Genomic DNA, 21,104 nt, shown 5'->3' with positions numbered 1-21,104 from the left:
TTATAGATTTGTTTAACATTTATTTTTTAACACATGACGCCCCTTTTTAAAGTGACAAAACTGTCCTGCAGACACAAAAACAGGTGAAATAAACACAAATACAGTAACATGTTTATTCATTTTTCATGTTTATTTCACATGTTTTTGTGTCTGCAGGAGGGGTTTGTCACTTTAAAAAGGGGCGTGGTGCTGTAAAAACACATCATAATAAACGATACAAAAAATATAAATCAAAATAAAAAATTAATAGACAATACTGTATTTGTGTTTATTTCACATGTTTTTGTGTCTGCAGGAGGGTTTTGTCAATTTAAAAAAGGGCGTGGTGTGTTAAAACACATCAAAATAAACGTTTCAAAAAAATTTATAAATCAAACTAAATACAAATACAGTAACGTTTATACATTTTTCATGTTTATTTTGCATGTTTTTGTGTCTGCAAGAGTGTTTTGTCACTTTAAAAAGGGGCGTGGTGTGTTAAAACACATCAAAATAAACGTTAAAAAAAAATGTAAATGAAAATAAAATAAGAAATCAATAAAAAAGGGCGTGGTGTGTTAAAACACATCAAAATGAACGTTACAAAAAAATCTATAAACCAAAATAATACGAATACAGTAGCCTTTATTGATTTTTTTACAATATTTTGATTAGTAAATTTGTTTGTATCATTTACTTTGATGTGTTTGAACACACCGCGCCCCTTTTTAAAGTGACAAAACCCTCCTGCAGACACAAAAACATGTGAAATAAACATAAATGCTGTAACGTTGATTGATTTTTTATGTTTATTTCACATGTTTTTGTGTCCACAGGAGGGTTTTGTCACTTTAAAAAGGGGCGTGGTGTGCTAAATTACATCAAAATAAACGTTACAAAAAATAGCTATAAATCAAAATAAATACAAACCCCGTTTCCATATGTGTTGGGAAATTGTGTTAGATGTAAATATAAACGGAATACAATGATTTGCAAATCATTTTCAACCCATATTCAGTTGAATATGCTACAAAGACAACATATTTGATGTTCAAACTCATAAACTTTTTTTTTTTTTTGCAAATAATCATTAACTTTAGAATTTGATGCCAGCAACACGTGACAAAGAAGTTGGGAAAGGTGGCAATAAATACTGATAAAGTTGAGGAATGCTCATCAAACACTTATTTGGAACATCCCACAGGTGAACAGGCAAATTGGGAACAGGTGGGTGCCATGATTGGGTATAAAAGTAGATTCCATGAAATGCTCAGTCATTCACAAACAAGGATGGGGCGAGGGTCACCACTTTGTCAACAAATGCGTGAGCAAATTGTTGAACAGTTTAAGAAAAACCTTTCTCAACCAGCTATTGCAAGGAATTTAGGGATTTCACCATCTACGCTCCGTAATATCATCAAAGGGTTCAGAGAATCTGGAGAAATCACTGCACGTAAGCAGCTAAGCCTGTGACCTTCGATCCCTCAGGCTGTACTGCATCAACAAGCGACATCAGTGTGTAAAGGATATCACCACATGGGCTCAGGAACACTTCAGAAACCCACTGTCAGTAACTACAGTTGGTCGCTACATCTGTAAGTGCAAGTAAAAACTCTCCTATGCAAGGCGAAAACCGTTTATCAACAACACCCAGAAACGCCGTCGGCTTCGCTGGGCCTGAGCTCATCTAAGATGGAGTGATGCAAAGTGGAAAAGTGTTCTGTGGTTTGACGAGTCCACATTTCAAATTGTTTTTGGAAACTGAACGTCGTGTCCTCCGGACCAAAGAGAAAAAGAATCATCCGGATTGTTCTAGGCGCAAAGTGTAAAAGCCAGCATGTGTGATGGTATGGGGGTGTATTAGTGCACAAGACATTGGTAACTTACACATCTGTGAAGGCACCATTAATGCTGAAAGGTACATACAGGGGGCAGCACGGTGGAAGAAGGGTTAGTGCATCTGCCTCACAATACGAAGGTCCTGAGTAGTCTTGGGTTCAATCCCGGGCTCGGCATCTTTCTGTGTGGAGTTTGCATGTTCTCCCCGTGACTGCGTGGGTTCCCTCCGGGTACTCAGTCTTCCTCCCACCTCCAAAGACATGCACCTGGGGATAGGTTGATTGGCAACACTAAATTGGCCCTAGTGTGTGAATGTGAGTGTGAATGTTGTCTGTCTATCTGTGTTGGCCCTGCGATGAGGTGGCGACTTGTCCAGGGTGTACCCCGCCTTCCGCCCGATTGTAGCTGAGATAGGCTCCAATGCCCCCCGCGACCCCAAAGGGAATAAGCGGTAGAAAATGGATGGATGGATGGTACATACAGGTTTTGGAGCAACATATGTTGCCATCCAAGCAACGTTACCATGGACGCCCCTGCTTATTTCAGCAAGACAATGCCAAGCCACGTGTTATATCAACGTGGCTTCATAGTAAAAGAGTGCGGGTACTAGACTGGCCTGCCTGTAGTCCAGACCTGTCTCCCATTGAAAATGTGTGGCGCATTATGAAGCCTAAAATAGCACAAGGGAGACCCCCGGACTGTTGAACAACTTAAGCTGTACATCAAGCAAGAATGGGAAAGAATTCCACCTGAGAAGCTTCAAAAATGTGTCTCCTCAGTTCCCAAATCTTTACTGAGTGTTAAAAGGAAAGGCCATGTAACACAGTGGTGAACATGCCCTTTCCCAACTACTTTGGCACGTGTTGCAGCCATGAAATTCTAAGTTAATTATTATTTGCAAAAAAAATAAAGTTTATGAGTTTGAACATCAAATATGTTGTCTTTGTAGTGCATTCAACTGAATATGGGTTGAAAAGGATTTGCAAATCATTGTATTCCATTTATATTTACGTCTAACACAATTTCCCAATTCATATGGGGTTTGTACAAATACAGTAACGTTTATACATTTTTCATGTTTATTTTGCATGTTTTTGTGTCTGCAGGAGGGTTTTGTCACTTTAAAAGGGGGCGTGGTGTGTTAAAACACATCAAAATAACGTTACCAAATATATATAAACAAAAATAATACAAATACAGTAATGTTGATTTTTTTTATATTTTCTTGATTCATAGATTTGTTTAACATTTATTTTTTATGTGTTTTAGCACACCACGCCCCTTTTTAAAGTGACAAAACCCTCCTGCAGTCACAAAAACATGTGAAATAGACTCAAATGCTGTAACGTTTATTGATTTTTTTATATTTATTTCACATGTTTTTGTGTCCACAGGAGGGTTTTGTCATTTTAAAAAGGGGCCTGTGCTAAATTACATCAAAATAAACGTTACAAAAAAATCTATGAATGAAACTAATACAAATACAGTAATGTTTATAGATTTTTTTAATGATATTTTATTCATAGATTTGGTTGTAACGTTTATTTTGATGTGTTTTAACACACCACGCCCCTTTTTAAAGTGACAAAACCCTCCTGCAGACACAAAAACATGTGCAATAAACACAAATGCAGTCAAGTTTATTGATTTTTTTATATTTGTTTCACATGTTTTTGTGTCTACAGGAGGGTTTTGTCACTTTAAAAAGGGGCGTGGTGTGCTAAAACTACAAAATAAACATTACAAAAAAAATCTATGAATCAAAATAATACAAATACATTAACGTTTATTGATTTTTTTAATATTATTTTGATTAATAGATTTGTTTAATGTTTATTTGAATGTGTTTTAACTCACCACGCCCCTTTTTAAAGTGACAAAACACTCCTGCAGACACAAAAACATGTGAAATAAACACAAATACAGTAACATTTAGTGATTTTTTTAATGTTTATTTCACATGTTTTTATGTCTGCAGGAGGGTTTTGTCACTTTAAAAAGGGGCGTGGTGTGCTAAAACTTCAAAATAAACGTTACAAAAAAAATCTATGAATCAAAATAATACAAATACACTAATGTTTATTGATTTTTTTAAATATTATTTTGATTCATAGATTTTTACGTGGTGCGCTAAATTAGATCAAAATAAACGTTTAAAAACGTTAAAAAATCTATAAATAAATACAAATACAGTAACGTTTATACATTTTTCATGTTTATTTTGCATGTTTTTGTGTCTGCAGGAGGGTTTTGTCACTTTAAAAAGGGGCGTGGTGTGTTAAAACACATCAAAATAAACGTTAAAAAAATATAAATCAAAATAAAATAAGAAATCAATAAAAAGGGGCGTGTTGTTTTAAAACACATCAAAATAAACGTTACAAAAAATAGCTATAAACCAAAATAATACAAATACAGTAACCTTTATTGATTTTTTAATAATATTTTGATTCATAGATTTGTTTAACGATTATTTTAATGTGTTTTAACACACCACGCCCCTTTTTAAAGTGACAAAAATCCCTCCTGTAGATACAAAAACATGCAATAAACACAAATACAGTAAAGTTTATTGATTTTTTTATGTTTATTTCACATGTTTTTGTGTCCACAGGAGGGTTTTGTCACTTTAAAAAGGGGCGTGGTGTGCTACAACTTCAAAATAAACATTACCGGTACAAAAAAATCGATGAATCAAAATACCGGTAATACAAATACACTAATGTTTATTGATTTTTTTTTATATTATTTTGATTCATAAATTTTTACGTGGTGTGCTAAATTACATCAAAATAAACGTTTCAAAAAATCTATAAATCAAAATAAATACAAATACAGTAACGTTTATACATTTTTCATGTTTATTTTGCATGTTTTTGTGTCTGCAGGAGGGTTTTGTCACTTTAAAAAGGGGCGTGGTGTGTTAAAACACATCAAAATAAACGTTACAAAAAATCAATAAATCAAAATAAACACAAATACAGTAACGTTTATACATTTTTCATGTTTATTTTGCACGTTTTTGTGTCTGCAGGAGGGTTTTGTCACTTTAAAAAGGGGTGTGATGTGTTAAAACACATCAAAATAAATATTACAAAAAAATCTATAAACCAAAATGATACAAATACAGTAACGTTTATTGATTTTTTTTATAATATTTTGATTAGTAGATTTATTTAACATTTATTTCAATGTGTTAAAACACATCAACATAAACGTTACAAAAAATAGCTATAAATCAAAATAATACAAATACAGTAATGTTTATTGATTTTTTTATATATTATTTTGATTCATGGATTTGTTTAACGATTATTTTAATGTGTTTTAACACACCACGCCCCTTTTTAAAGTGACAAAAATTCCTCCTGGAGATACAAAAACGTGCAATAAACACAAATACAGTAAAGTATTGATTTTTTTTATGTTTATTTCACGTTTTTGTGTCCACAGGAGGGTTTTGTCACTTTAAAAAGGGGCGTGGTGTGCTACAACTTCAAAATAAACATTACAAAAAAATCGATGAATCAAAATAATACAAATACACTAATGTTTATTGATTTTTTTTTTATATTATTTTGATTCATAAATTTTTACGTGGTGTGCTAAATTACATCAAAATAAACGTTTCAAAAAATCTATAAATCAAAATAAATACAAATACAGTAACGTTTATACATTTTTCATGTTTATTTTGCATGTTTTTGTGTCTGCAGGAGGGTTTTGTCACTTTAAAAAGGGGCGTGGTGTGTTAAAACACATCAAAATAAACGTTACAAAAAATCAATAAATCAAAATAAACACAAATACAGTAACGTTTATACATTTTTCATGTTTATTTTGCACGTTTTTGTGTCTGCAGGAGGGTTTTGTCACTTTAAAAAGGGGTGTGATGTGTTAAAACACATCAAAATAAATATTACAAAAAAATCTATAAACCAAAATGATACAAATACAGTAACGTTTATTGATTTTTTTTATAATATTTTGATTAGTAGATTTATTTAACGTTTATTTCAATGTGTTAAAACACATCAACATAAACGTTACAAAAAATAGCTATAAATCAAAATAATACAAATACAGTAATGTTTATTGATTTTTTTATATATTATTTTGATTCACGGATTTGTTTAACAATTATTTTAATGTGTTTTAACACACCATGCCCCTTTTTAAAGTGACAAAAATTCCTCCTGGAGATACAAAAACGTGCAATAAACACAAATACAGTAAAGTATTGATTTTTTTATGTTTATTTCACGTTTTTGTGTCCACAGGAGGGTTTTGTCACTTTAAAAAGGGGCGTGGTGTGCTAAAACTTCAAAATAAACGTTAGGAAAAAAATCTATGAATCAAAATAATACAAATACACTAATGTTTATTGATTTTTTTTCATATTATTTTTATTCATAGATTTGTACGTGGTGTGCTAAATTACATCAAAATAAACGTTTCAAAAAAATCTATAAATAAATACAAATACAGTAACGTTTATACATTTTTCATGTTTATTTTGCATGTTTTTGTGTCTGCAGGAGGGTTTTGTCACTTTAAAAAGGGGCGTGGTGTGTTAAAACACATTAAAAAAACGTTACAAAAAATCAATAAATAAAAATAAACACAAATACAGTAACGTTTATACATTTTTCATGTTTATTTTGCACGTTTTTGTGTCTGCAGGAGGGTTTTGTCACTTTAAAAAGGGTTGTGGTGTGTTAAAACACATCAAAATAAATATTACAAAAAAATCTATAAACCAAAATGATACAAATACAGTAACGTTTATTGATTTTTTTATAATATTTTAATTAGTAGATTTGTTTAACGTTTATTTCAATGTGTTAAAACACATCAAAATAAACGTTACAAAAAATAGCTATAAATCAAAATAATACAAATACAGTAATGTTTATTGATTTTTTTATATATTTTGATTCATAGATTTGTTTAACGATTATTTTTGATGTGTTTTAACACACCACGCTCCTTTTTAAAGTGACAAAACTCCCTCCTGTAGATACGAAAAACGTGCAATAAACACAAATAAAGTAAAGTATTGATTTTTTTATGTTTATTTCACATGTTTTTGTGTCCACAGGAGGGTTTTGACACTTTAAAAAGGGGCGTGGTGTGCTAAAACTTCAAAATAAACGTTACAAAAAAAAACTATAAATCAAAATAAATACAAATACAGTAACATTTATACATTTTTCATGTTTATTTTGCATGTTTTTGTGTCTGCAGGAGGGTTTTGTCACTTTAAAAAGGGGTGTGGTGTGTTAAAACACATCAAAATAAATATTACAAAAAAATCTATAAACCAAAATGATACAAATACAGTAACGTTTATTGATTTTTTATAATATTTTGATTAGTAGATTTGTTTAACGTTTATTTCAATGTGTTAAAAGACATCAAAATAAACGTTACAAAAAATAGCTATAAATCAAAATAATACAAATACAGTAATGTTTATTGATTTTTGTATATATTATTTTGATTCATAGATTTGTTTAACGATTATTTTAATGTGTTTTAACACACCACGCCCCTTTTTAAAGTGACTAAAATCCCTCCTGTAGATACAAAAACGTGCAATAAACACAAATACAGTAAAGTATTGATTTTTGTATGTTTATTTCACATGTTTTTGTGTCTACAGGAGGGTTTTGTCACTTTAAAAAGGGGCTTGGTGTGCTAAAACTTCAAAATAAACGTTAGGAAAAAAAATCTATGAATCAAAATAATACAAATTTATAATACAAATACACTAATGTTTATTGATTTTTTTTTATACTATTTTGATTCATAGATTTTTACGTGGTGTGCTAAATTACATCAAAATAAACGTTTAAAAAAATCTATAAATAAATACAAATACAGTAACGTTTATACATTTTTCATGTTTATTTTGCATGTTTTTGTGTCTGCAGGAGGGTTTTGTCACTTTAAAAAGGGGCGTGGTGTGTTAAAACACATCAAAATAAACGTTACAAAAATATAAATCAAAATAAAATAAGAACTCAATAAAAAGGGGCGTGGTGTTTTAAAACACATCAAAATAAATGTTACAAAAAATAGCTATAAACCAAAATAATACAAATACAGTAACCTTTATTGATTTTTTAATAACATTTTGATTCATAGATTTGTTTAACGATTATTTTAATGTGTTTGAACACACCACGCCCCTTTTTAAAGTGACAAAACCCTCCTGCAGACACAAAAACATGTGCAATAAACACAAATACAGTAACGTTTATTGTTTTTTTCATTTTTATTTCGCATGTTTTTGTGTCTACAGGAGGGTTTTGTCACTTTAAAAAGGGGCTTGGTGTGCTAAAACTTCAAAATAAACATAACAAAAAAAATCTATGAATCAAAATAATACAAATACTGGAATGTTTATTGATTTTTTTTAATATTATTTTGATTAATAGATTTGTTTAATGTTTATTTTAATGTGTTTTAACTCACCACGCCCCTTTTTAAAGTGACAAAACACTCCTGCAGACACAAAAAATGTGAAATAAACACAAATACAGTAACATTTAGTGATTTTTTTATGTTTATTTCACATGTTTCTATGTCTGCAGGAGGGTTTTGTCACCTTAAAAAGGGGTGTGTTGTGTTAAAACACATCAAAATAAACGTTACAGAAAAATCAATAAATCAAAATAAACACAAATACAGTAACGTTTATACATTTTTCATGTTTATTTTGCATGTTTTTGTGTCTGCAGGAGGGTTTTGTCACTTTAAAAAGGGGTGTGTTGTGTTAAAACACATCAAAATAAACGTTACAGAAAAATCAATAAATCAAAATAAACACAAATACAGTAACGTTTATACATTTTTCATGTTTATTTTGCATGTTTTTGTGTCTGCAGGAGGGTTTTGTCACTTTAAAAAGGGTTGTGGTGTGTTAAAACACATCAAAATAAATATTACAAAAAAATCTATAAACCAAAATGATACAAATACAGTAACGTTTATTGATTTTTTTTTATAATATTTTGATTAGTAGATTTGTTTAACGTTTATTTCAACGTGTTAAAACACATCAAAATAAACGTTACAAAAAATAGCTATAAATCAAAATAATACAAATACAGTAATGTTTATTGATTTTTTTATATATTATTTTAATTCATAGATTTGTTTAACGATTATTTTAATGTGTTTTAACACACCACGCCCCTTTTTAAAGTGACTAAAATCCCTCCTGTAGATACAAAAACATGCAATAAACACAAATACAGTAAAGTTTATTGATTTTTTAATGTTTATTTCGCATGTTTTTGTGTCCACAGGAGGGTTTTGTCACTTTAAAAAGGGGCGTGGTGTGCTAAAACTTCAAAATAAACGTTAGAAAAAAAATCTATGAATCAAAATAATACAAATACACTAATGTTTATATTATTTTGATTCATAGATTTTTACGTGGTGCGCTAAATTACATCAAAATAAACGTTTAAAAAAATCTATAAATAAATACAAATACAGTAACGTTTATACATTTTTCATGTTTATTTTGCATGTTTTTGTGTCTGCAGGAGGGTTTTGTCACTTTAAAAAGGGGCGTGGTGTGTTAAAACACATCAAAATAAACGTTACAAAAATATAAATCAAAATAAAATAAGAAATCAATAAAAAGGGCGTGGTGTTTTAAAACACATCAAAATAAACATTACAAAAAATAGCTATAAACCAAAATAATACAAATACAGTAACCTTTATTGATTTTTTGATAATATTTTGATTCATAGATTTATTTAACGATTATTTTAATGTGTTTTAACACACCACGCCCCTTTTTAAAGTGTCAAAACCCTCCTGCAGACACAAACACGTGAAATAAACACAAATACAGTAACGTTTATTGATTTTTTATGTTTATTTCACATGTGTTTGTGTCTCCAGGAGCATTTTGTCACCTTAAAAAGGGGCGTGGTGTGTTAAATTACATAAAAATAAATGTTACAAAAAATAGCTATAAATCAAAATAATACAAATACATTGTTTATTGATTTTTTTTATATTATTTTGATTCATAGATTTGTTTAACGTTTATTTTAATGTGTTTGAACACACCACGCCCCTTTTTCAAGTGACAAAACTCTCCTGCAGACACAAAAACATGTGAAATAAACACAAATACAGTAACGTTTATTGATTTTTTATTTTTATTTCGCATGTTTTTGTGTCCACAGGAGGGTTTTGTCACTTTAAAAAGGGGCTTGGTGTGCTAAAACTTCAAAATAAACATGATCTAAACAAATCTATGAATCAAAATAATACAAATACAGTAATGTTTATTGATTTTTTAATGTTTATTTCACATGTTTTTGTATCTATAGGAGGGTTTTGTCACCTTAAAAAGGGACGTGTTGTGTTAAAACACATCAAAATAAACGTTACAAAAAAATCAATAAATCAAAATAAACACAAATACAGTAACGTTTATACATTTTTCATGTTTATTTTGCATGTTTTTGTGTCTGCAGGAGGGTTTTGTCACTTTAAAAAGGGGCGTGGTGTGTTAAAACACATCAAAATAAACGTTACAAAAATATAAATCAAAATAAAATAAGAAATCAATAAAAAGGGGCCTGGTGTTTTAAAAGACATCAAAATAAACGTTACAAAAAATAGCTATAAACCAAAATAATACAAATACAGTAACCTTTATTGATTTCTTAATAATCTTTTGATTCATAGATTTGTTTAACGATTATTTTAATGTGTTTGAACACACCACGCCCCTTTTTAAAGTGACAAAACCCTCCTGCAGACACAAAAACATGTGAAATAAACACAAAATACAGTAACGTTTATTGATTTTTTATGTTTATTTCACGTGTGTTTGTGTCTCCAGGAGCACTTTGTCACCTTAAAAAGGGGCGTGGTGTGTTAAATTACATAAAAATAAACGTTACAAAAAATAGCTATAAATCAAAATAATACAAATACATTGTTTATTGATTTTTTTTATATTATTTTGATTCATAGATTTGTTTAACGTTTATTTTAATGTGTTTGAACACACCACGCCCCTTTTTCAAGTGACAAAACTCTCCTGCAGACACAAAAACATGTGAAATAAACACAAATACAGTAACGTTTATTGATTTTTTATTTTTATTTCGCATGTTTTTGTGTCCACAGGAGGGTTTTGTCACTTTAAAAAGGGGCTTGGTGTGCTAAAACTTCAAAATAAACATGATCTAAACAAATCTATGAATCAAAATAATACAAATACAGTAATGTTTATTGATTTTTTTATGTTTATTTCACATGTTTTTGTATCTATAGGAGGGTTTTGTCACCTTAAAAAGGGGCGTGTTGTGTTAAAACACATCAAAATAAACGTTACAAAAAAATCAATAAATCAAAATAAACACAAATACAGTAACGTTTATACATTTTTCATGTTTATTTTGCATGTTTTTGTGTCTGCAGGAGGGTTTTGTCACTTTAAAAAGGGGCGTGGTGTGTTAAAACACATCAAAATAAACGTTACAAAAATATAAATCAAAATAAAATAAGAAATCAATAAAAAGGGGCCTGGTGTTTTAAAAGACATCAAAATAAACGTTACAAAAAATAGCTATAAACCAAAATTATACAAATACAGTAACCTTTATTGATTTCTTAATAATCTTTTGATTCATAGATTTGTTTAACGATTATTTTAATGTGTTTGAACACACCACGCCCCTTTTTAAAGTGACAAAACCCTCCTGCAGACACAAAAACATGTGAAATAAACACAAAATACAGTAACGTTTATTGATTTTTTATGTTTATTTCACGTGTGTTTGTGTCTCCAGGAGCACTTTGTCACCTTAAAAAGGGGCGTGGTGTGTTAAATTACATAAAAATAAACGTTACAAAAAATAGCTATAAATCAAATACAAATACATTAATTTTTATTGATTTTTTTTTATATTATTTTGATTCATAGATTTGTTTACTGTTTATTTTAATGTGTTTTTACACACCACGCCCCTTTTTAAAGTGACAAAACCCTCCTGCAGACACAAAAACATGTGAAATAAACACAAATACAGTAACGTTTATTGTTTTTTTATTTTTATTTCGTATGTTTTTGTGTCCATAGGAGCGTTTTGTCACTTTAAAAAGGGGCGTGGTGTGCTAAAACTTCAAAATAAACATGACAAAAAAAATCTATGAATCAAAATAATACAAATACAGTAATGTTTATTGATTTTTTTATGTTTATTTCACATGTTTTTGTATCTACAGGAGGGTTTTGTCACCTTAAAAAGGGGCGTGTTGTGTTAAAACACATCAAAATAAACGTTACAAAAAAATCAATAAATCAAAATAAACACAAATACAGTAACGTTTATACATTTGTCATGTTTATTTTGCATGTTTTTGTGTCTGCAGGAGGGTTTTGTCACCTTAAAAAGGGGCGTGGTGTGTTAAAACATCAAAATAAACGTTACAAAAATAAAAAAATAAAAATAAAATAAGAAATCAATAAAAAGGGCGTGGTGTTTTAAAAGACATCAAAATAAACGTTACAAAAAATAGCTATAAACCAAAATAATACAAATACAGTAACCTTTATTGATTTTTTAATAATCTTTTGATTCATAGATTTGTTTAACGATTATTTTAATGTGTTTGAACACACCACGCCCCTTTTTAAAGTGACAAAACCCTCCTGCAGACACAAACACGTGAAATAAACACAAATACAGTAACGTTTATTGATTTTTTATGTTTATTTCACATGTGTTTGTGTCTCCAGGAGCATTTTGTCACCTTAAAAAGGGGCGTGGTGTGTTAAATTACATAAAAATAAATGTTACAAAAAATAGCTATAAATCAAAATAATACAAATACATTGTTTATTGATTTTTTTTATATTATTTTGATTCATAGATTTGTTTAACGTTTATTTTAATGTGTTTGAACACACCACGCCCCTTTTTCAAGTGACAAAACTCTCCTGCAGACACAAAAACATGTGAAATAAACACAAATACAGTAACGTTTATTGATTTTTTATTTTTATTTCGCATGTTTTTGTGTCCACAGGAGGGTTTTGTCACTTTAAAAAGGGGCTTGGTGTGCTAAAACTTCAAAATAAACATGATCTAAACAAATCTATGAATCAAAATAATACAAATACAGTAATGTTTATTGATTTTTTTATGTTTATTTCACATGTTTTTGTATCTATAGGAGGGTTTTGTCACCTTAAAAAGGGGCGTGTTGTGTTAAAACACATCAAAATAAACGTTACAAAAAAATCAATAAATCAAAATAAACACAAATACAGTAACGTTTATACATTTTTCATGTTTATTTTGCACGTTTTTGTGTCTGCAGGAGGGTTTTGTCACTTTAAAAAGGGGCGTGGTGTGTTAAAACACATCAAAATAAACGTTACAAAAATATAAATCAAAATAAAATAAGAAATCAATAAAAAGGGGCGTGGTGTTTTAAAAGACATCAAAATAAACGTTACAAAAAATAGCTATAAACCAAAATAATACAAATACAGTAACCTTTATTGATTTTTTAATAATCTTTTGATTCATAGATTTGTTTAACGATTATTTTAATGTGTTTGAACACACCTCGCCCCTTTTTAAAGTGACAAAACCCTCCTGCAGACACAAAAACATGTGAAATAAACACAAATACAGTAACGTTTGTTTTTTTTATTTTTATTTCGCATGTTTTTGTGTCCACAGGAGGGTTTTGTCACTTTAATAAGGGGCGTGGTGTGCTAAAACTTCAAAATAAACATTACAAAAAAATCTATGAATCAAAATAATACAAATACAGTAACGTTTATTGATTTTTTTATGTTTATTTCACATGTTTTTGTATTTGCAGGAGGGTTTTGTCACCTTAAAAAGGGGCGTGTTGTGTTAAAACACATTAAAATAAACGTTACAAAAAAATCAATAAATCAAAATAAACACAAATACAGTAACGTTTATACATTTTTCATGTTTATTTTGCATGTTTTTGTGTCTGCAGGAGGGTTTTGTCACTTTAAAAAGGGGCGTGGTGTGTTAAAACACATCAAAATAAACGTTACAAAAATAAAAAAATAAAAATAAAATAAGAAATCAATAAAAAGGGGCGTGGTGTTTTAAAAGACATCAAAATAAACGTTACAAAAAATAGCTATAAACCAAAATAATACAAATACAGTAACCTTTATTGATTTTTTAATAATCTTTTGATTCATAGATTTGTTTAACGATTATTTTAATGTGTTTGAACACACCTCGCCCCTTTTTAAAGTGACAAAACCCTCCTGCAGACACAAAAACATGTGAAATAAACACAAAATACAGTAACGTTTATTGATTTTTTATGTTTATTTCACATGTGTTTGTGTCTCCAGGAGCACTTTGTCACCTTAAAAAGGGGCGTGGTGTGTTAAATTACATAAAAATAAACGTTACAAAAAATAGCTATAAATCAAAATAATACAAATACATTAATTTTTATTGATTTTTTTTTATATTATTTTGTTTCATAGATTTGTTTACCGTTTATTTTAATGTGTTTTTACACACCACGCCCCTTTTTAAAGTGACAAAACCCTCCTGCAGACACAAAAACATGTGAAATAAACACAAATACAGTAACGTTTGTTTTTTTATTTTTATTTCGTATGTTTTTGTGTCCATAGGAGCGTTTTGTCACTTTAAAAAGGGGCGTGGTGTGCTAAAACTTCAAAATAAACATGACAAAAAAAATCTATGAATCAAAATAATACAAATACAGTAATGTTTATTGATTTTTTTATGTTTATTTCACATGTTTTTGTATCTACAGGAGGGTTTTGTCACCTTAAAAAGGGGCGTGTTGTGTTAAAACACATCAAAATAAACGTTACGAAAAAATCAATAAATCAAAATAAACACAAATACAGTAACGTTTATACATTTTTCATGTTTATTTTGCATGTTTTTGTGTCTGCAGGAGGGTTTTGTCACTTTAAAAAGGGGCGTGGTGTGTTAAAACACATCAAAATAAACGTTACAAAAATATAAATCAAAATAAAATAAGAAATCAATAAAAAGGGGCCTGGTGTTTTAAAAGACATCAAAATAAACGTTACAAAAAATAGCTATAAACCAAAATAATACAAATACAGTAACCTTTATTGATTTTTTAATAATCTTTTGATTCATAGATTTGTTTAACGATTATTTTAATGTGTTTGAACACACCACGCCCCTTTTTAAAGTGACAAAACCCTCCTGCAGACACAAAAACATGTGAAATAAACACAAATACAGTAACGTTTGTTTTTGTTTTTTTTATTTCGCATGTTTTTGTGTCCACAGGAGGGTTTTGTCACTTTAATAAGGGGCGTGGTGTGCTAAAACTTCAAAATAAACATTACAAAAAAATCTATGAATCAAAATAATACAAATACAGTAATGTTTATTGATTTTTTTATGTTTATTTCACATGTTTTTGTATTTGCAGGAGGGTTTTGTCACCTTAAAAAGGGGCGTGTTGTGTTAAAACACATTAAAATAAACGTTATAAAAAAATCAATAAATCAAAATAAATACAAATACAGTAACGTTTATACATTTTTCATGTTTATTTTGCACGTTTTTTGTCTGCAGGAGGGTTTTGTCACTTTAAAAAGGGGCGTGGTGTGTTAAAACACATCAAAATAAACGTTACAAAAATATAAGTCAAAATAAAATATAAAATCAATAAAAAGGGGCGTGGTGTTTTAAAACACGTCAAAATAAACGTTACAAAAAATAGCTATAAACCAAAATAATACAAATACAGTAACCTTTATTGATTTTTTAATAATATTTTGATTCATAGATTTGTTTAACGATTATTTTAATGTGTTTGAACACACCACGCCCCTTTTTAAAGTGACAAAACCCTCCTGCAGACACAAAAACATGTGAAATAAACACAAATACAGTAACGTTTGTTTTTTTTATTTTTATTTCGCATGTTTTTGTGTCCACAGGAGGGTTTTGTCACTTTAATAAGGGGCGTGGTGTGCTAAAACTTCAAAATAAACATTACAAAAAAATCTATGAATCAAAATAATACAAATACAGTAATGTTTATTGATTTTTTTATGTTTATTTCACATGTTTTTGTATCTACAGGAGGGTTTTGTCACCTTAAAGAGGGGCGTGTTGTGTTAAAACACATCAAAATAAACGTTACAAAAAAATCAATAAATCAAAATAAACACAAATACAGTAACGTTTATACATTTTTCATGTTTATTTTGCATGTTTTTGTGTCTGCAGGAGGGTTTTGTCACCTTAAAAAGGGGCGTGTTGTGTTAAAACACATCAAAATAAACGTTACAAAAATATAAATCAAAATAAAATAAGAAATCAATAAAAAGGGGCCTGGTGTTTTAAAAGACATCAAAATAAACGTTACAAAAAATAGCTATAAACCAAAATAATACAAATACAGTAACCTTTATTGATTTCTTAATAATCTTTTGATTCATAGATTTGTTTAACGATTATTTTAATGTGTTTGAACACACCACGCCCCTTTTTAAAGTGACAAAACCCTCCTGCAGACACAAAAACATGTGAAATAAACAGAAAATACAGTAACGTTTATTGATTTTTTATGTTTATTTCACGTGTGTTTGTGTCTCCAGGAGCACTTTGTCACCTTAAAAAGGGGCGTGGTGTGTTAAATTACATAAAAATAAACGTTACAAAAAATAGCTATAAATCAAAATAATACAAATACATTAATTTTTATTGATTTTTTTTTATATTATTTTGATTCATAGATTTGTTTACCGTTTATTTTAATGTGTTTTTACACACCACGCCCCTTTTTAAAGTGACAAAACCCTCCTGCAGACACAAAAACATGTGAAATAAACACAAATACAGTAACGTTTATTGTTTTTTTATTTTTATTTCGTATGTTTTTGTGTCCATAGGAGCGTTTTGTCACTTTAAAAAGGGGCGTGGTGTGCTAAAACTTCAAAATAAACATGACAAAAAAAATCTATGAATCAAAATAATACAAATACAGTAATGTTTATTGATTTTTTTATGTTTATTTCACATGTTTTTGTATCTACAGGAGGGTTTTGTCACCTTAAAAAGGGGCGTGTTGTGTTAAAACACATCAAAATAAACGTTACAAAAAAATCAATAAATCAAAATAAACACAAATACAGTAACGTTTATACATTTTTCATGTTTATTTCGCATGTTTTTGTGTCTGCAGGAGGGTTTTGTCACTTTAAAAAGGGGCGTGGTGTGTTAAAACACATCAAAATAAACGTTACAAAAATAAAAAAATAAAAATAAAATAAGAAATCAATAAAAAGGGGCGTGGTGTTTTAAAAGACATCAAAATAAACGTTACAAAAAATAGCTATAAACCAAAATAATACAAATACAGTAACCTTTATTGATTTTTTAATAATCTTTTGATTCATAGATTTGTTTAACGATTATTTTAATGTGTTTGAACACACCACGCCCCTTTTTAAAGTGACAAAACCCTCCTGCAGACACAAAAACATGTGCAATAAACACTAATACAGTAACGTTTATTGATTTTGTAGGTTTATTTCACATGTGTTTGTGTCTCCAGGAGCATTTTGTCACCTTAAAAAGGGGCGTGGTGTGTTCAAACACATCAAAATAAATAAAAATAACTGTCTTTGTGTTTATTTCACGTGTTTTTTTGTGTCTCCAGGAGGGTTTTTCGTCACAGGAATAAACCTGACGGGGCACCTGAAGTACATCTGCACACATCCCACCGTGTCCCTCAAAGACTTGGTGACGTCCAGCAAGCCCACGATCCTGAGTTGGGTCCGAGGTCAATCCCCCGGCAGCAGGGCGGACTCTCTCAACATCATCGCGGGAGACTTCATCACGGACACACACTTCACACAAACTGTTGTCGCGCTCAACGACAAACTGCTGCAAGCACACTGAATGCTCAATATCACCACAAACCATCAACTTGATCTTTTACTGTCGGAAACAAACATACTTGAAGTACCTTCTCTAGAGATGCAACACTTTTAGGCCAAGAGGCGACCAAGCAATAGCCAGACAGGTGATGATGTCATATTATTGTTTTCCACATTATAAGCACACAAACGTACCTTTTTCATTGCATGCTAGAAAACACCTTGACTTTACGCTGCACCAACGTGCCTGAGGAAATGCACCTTTTTCAATAAAATGCACTCTTTGACGCGTCACGTCATCTCCTGAAAGACGCTGAAAAGAGCAGCGGTACGTGACACATGCTAACTGTTAGCATGCTAATGTTCAAGTGCTAACTTTTTCCAGCCAATTTTGTAGCTAAACACCCGAGTCGTAGAACTTGGTAATTGACACATGCTGTTAGCATGCCGATCTTTTCAGCCAATTTTGCAGCCGAACACCTCAGAAGTCATAGAGCTTGGTATTTGACACATGCTAACTGTTAGCATGCTAATGTTAAAATGCTAATTTTTTCAGCCAATTTTGCAGCTAAACACCCGAGTCATAGAAACTTGGTACTTGATACATGCTGTTAGCATGCTAACGTTTTCAGCCAATTTTACAACTAAACACCAGAGTCATAGAAACTTGGTACTTGATACATGCTGTTAGCATGCTAAAATTAGCATGCCGACCTTTTCAGCCAATTTTGCAGCCAAACACCTCAGAGTCATAGCGCTTGGTATTTGACACATGCTAACTGTTAGCATGCTAATATTAACCCACTACGTTTTTCAGCCAAATTTGCAGCTAAATACCAGAGTCTTAGAACTTGGTACATGACACATACTGTTAGCATGCTAATGTTTTCAGCCAATTTTGCAGCTAAACACCCGAGTCATAGAAACTTGGTACTTGACACATGTTGTTAGCATGCTAACGTTAGCATGCCGACCATTTCAGGCAATTTTGCAGCCGAACACCTCGAGTCATATAGCTTGGTATTTTAAACATGCTAACTGTTAGCATGCTAATGTTAAAATGCTAACTTTTTCAGCCAATATTGCAGCTAAACACCATAGTCATAGAAACTTGGTACTTGACACATGCTGTTAGCATGCTAACGTTTTCAGCCAATTTTGCAGCTAAACACCCGAGTCATAGAAACTTGGTACTTGATACATGCTGTTAGCATGCTAACGTTTTCAGCCAATTTCACAACTAAACACCAGAGTCATAGAAACTTGGTACTTGATACATGCTGTTAGCATGCTAAAATTAGCATGCCGACCTTTTCAGCCAATTTTGCAGCCAAACACCTCAGAGTCATAGCGCTTGGTATTTGACACATGCTAACTGTTAACATGCTAATATTAACCCACTACGTTTTTCAGCCAAATTTGCAGCTAAATACCAGAGTCTTAGAACTTGGTACATGACACATACTGTTAGCATGCTAATGTTTTCAGCCAATTTTGCAGCTAAACACCCGAGTCATAGAAACTTGGTACTTGACACATGTTGTTAGCATGCTAACGTTAGCATGCCGACCATCTCAGGCAATTTTGCAGCCGAACACCTCGAGTCATATAGCTTGGTATTTTAAACATGCTAACTGTTAGCATGCTAATGTTAAAATGCTAACTTTTTCAGCCAATATTGCAGCTAAACACCATAGTCATAGAAACTTGGTACTTGACACATGCTGTTAGCATGCTAACGTTTTCAGCCAATTTTGCAGCTAAACACCAGAGTCGTAGAACTCGGTACTTGACACATGCTGTTAGCATGCTAACTTTTACAGCCAATTTTGCAGCTAAACACCTGAGTCATAGAACTTGGTACTTGACACATGTTAGCATGCTAACGTTAACATACCGACCTTTTCAGACAATTTTGCAGCCGAACATCTCAGAGTCATAGAGCTTGGTATTTGACACATGCTAATGTTAACGCGCTAAGTTTTTCAGCCAAATTCATAGCTAAACACCCGAGTCATTGAACTTGATACTTGACACATGCTGTTAGCATGCTAACGTTAACGTGCCGACCAATTCAGGCAATTTTGCAGCCGAACACCTCGGAGTTATAGAGCTTGGTATTTGACACATGCTAACTGTTGTTAGCATGCTAATGTTAAAATGCTAACTTTTTCAGCCAATTTTGCAGCTAAACACCAGAGTCATAGAAACTTGGTACTTGACACATGCTGTTAGCATGCTAACTTTTTCAGCCAATTTTGCAGCTAAACACCAGAGTCGTAGAACTCGGTACTTGACACATGCTGTTAGCATGCTAACTTTTACAGCCAATTTTGCAGCTAAACACCTGAGTCATAGAACTTGGTACTTGACACATGTTAGCATGCTAACGTTAACATACCGACCTTTTCAGACAATTTTGCAGCCGAACATCTCAGAGTCATAGAGCTTGGTATTTGACACATGCTAATGTTAACGCGCTAAGTTTTTCAGCCAAATTCATAGCTAAACACCCGAGTCATTGAACTTGATACTTGACACATGCTGTTAGCATGCTAACGTTAACGTGCCGACCAATTCAGGCAATTTTGCAGCCGAACACCTCGGAGTTATAGAGCTTGGTATTTGACACATGCTAACTGTTGTTAGCATGCTAATGTTAAAATGCTAACTTTTTCAGCCAATATTGCAGCTACCGTAAACACCATAGTCATAGAAACTTGGTACTTGACACATGCTGTTAGCATGCTAACGTTTTCAGCCAATTTTGCAGCTAAACACCAGAGTCGTAGAACTCGGTACTTGACACATGCTGTTAGCATGCTAACTTTTACAGCCAATTTTGCAGCTAAACACCTGAGTCATAGAACTTGGTACTTGACACATGTTAGCATGCTAACGTTAACATACCGACCTTTTCAGACAATTTTGCAGCCGAACATCTCAGAGTCATAGAGCTTGGTATTTGACACATGCTAATGTTAACGCGCTAAGTTTCAGCCAAATTCATAGCTAAACACCCGAGTCATTGAACTTGATACTTGACACATGCTGTTAGCATGCTAACGTTAACGTGCCGACCAATTCAGGCAATTTTGCAGCCGAACACCTCGGAGTTATAGAGCTTGGTATTTGACACATGCTAACTGTTGTTAGCATGCTAATGTTAAAATGCTAACTTTTTCAGCCAATTTTGCAGCTAAACACCAGAGTCATAGAAACTTGGTACTTGACACATGCTGTTAGCATGCTAACTTTTTCAGCCAATTTTGCAGCTAAACACCAGAGTCATAGAAACTTGGTACTTGACACATGTTGTTAGCAT

General features: G+C 31.2%; 1 protein-coding gene across 5 annotated transcripts in view; it reads left to right on the top strand.

Annotated features, from left to right (window-relative positions):
* plcxd1 (phosphatidylinositol-specific phospholipase C, X domain containing 1) overlaps positions 1–18,933 on the top strand; it is a 58,540-nt gene extending 39,607 nt beyond the window's left edge. For all 5 annotated transcript variants that reach the window (XM_072915063.1, XM_061977553.2, XM_061977554.2 and 2 more), the window contains one exon: positions 17,560–18,933. In XM_072915063.1, coding sequence (XP_072771164.1) covers positions 17,560–17,801 — 242 coding nt within the window. In that variant the 3' untranslated portion in view covers positions 17,802–18,933. The remainder of the gene's footprint in view (positions 1–17,559) is intronic.
* Positions 18,934–21,104: the final 2,171 nt, after the last annotated feature.

Source organism: Nerophis lumbriciformis, linkage group LG18 (assembly GCF_033978685.3).
Source record: "Nerophis lumbriciformis linkage group LG18, RoL_Nlum_v2.1, whole genome shotgun sequence".
NCBI classification, from domain to species: Eukaryota; Metazoa; Chordata; class Actinopteri; order Syngnathiformes; family Syngnathidae; genus Nerophis; species Nerophis lumbriciformis.
Note: the sequence above shows the minus strand (reverse complement) of the source record. Positions and strands in the feature narration are given on the sequence as shown.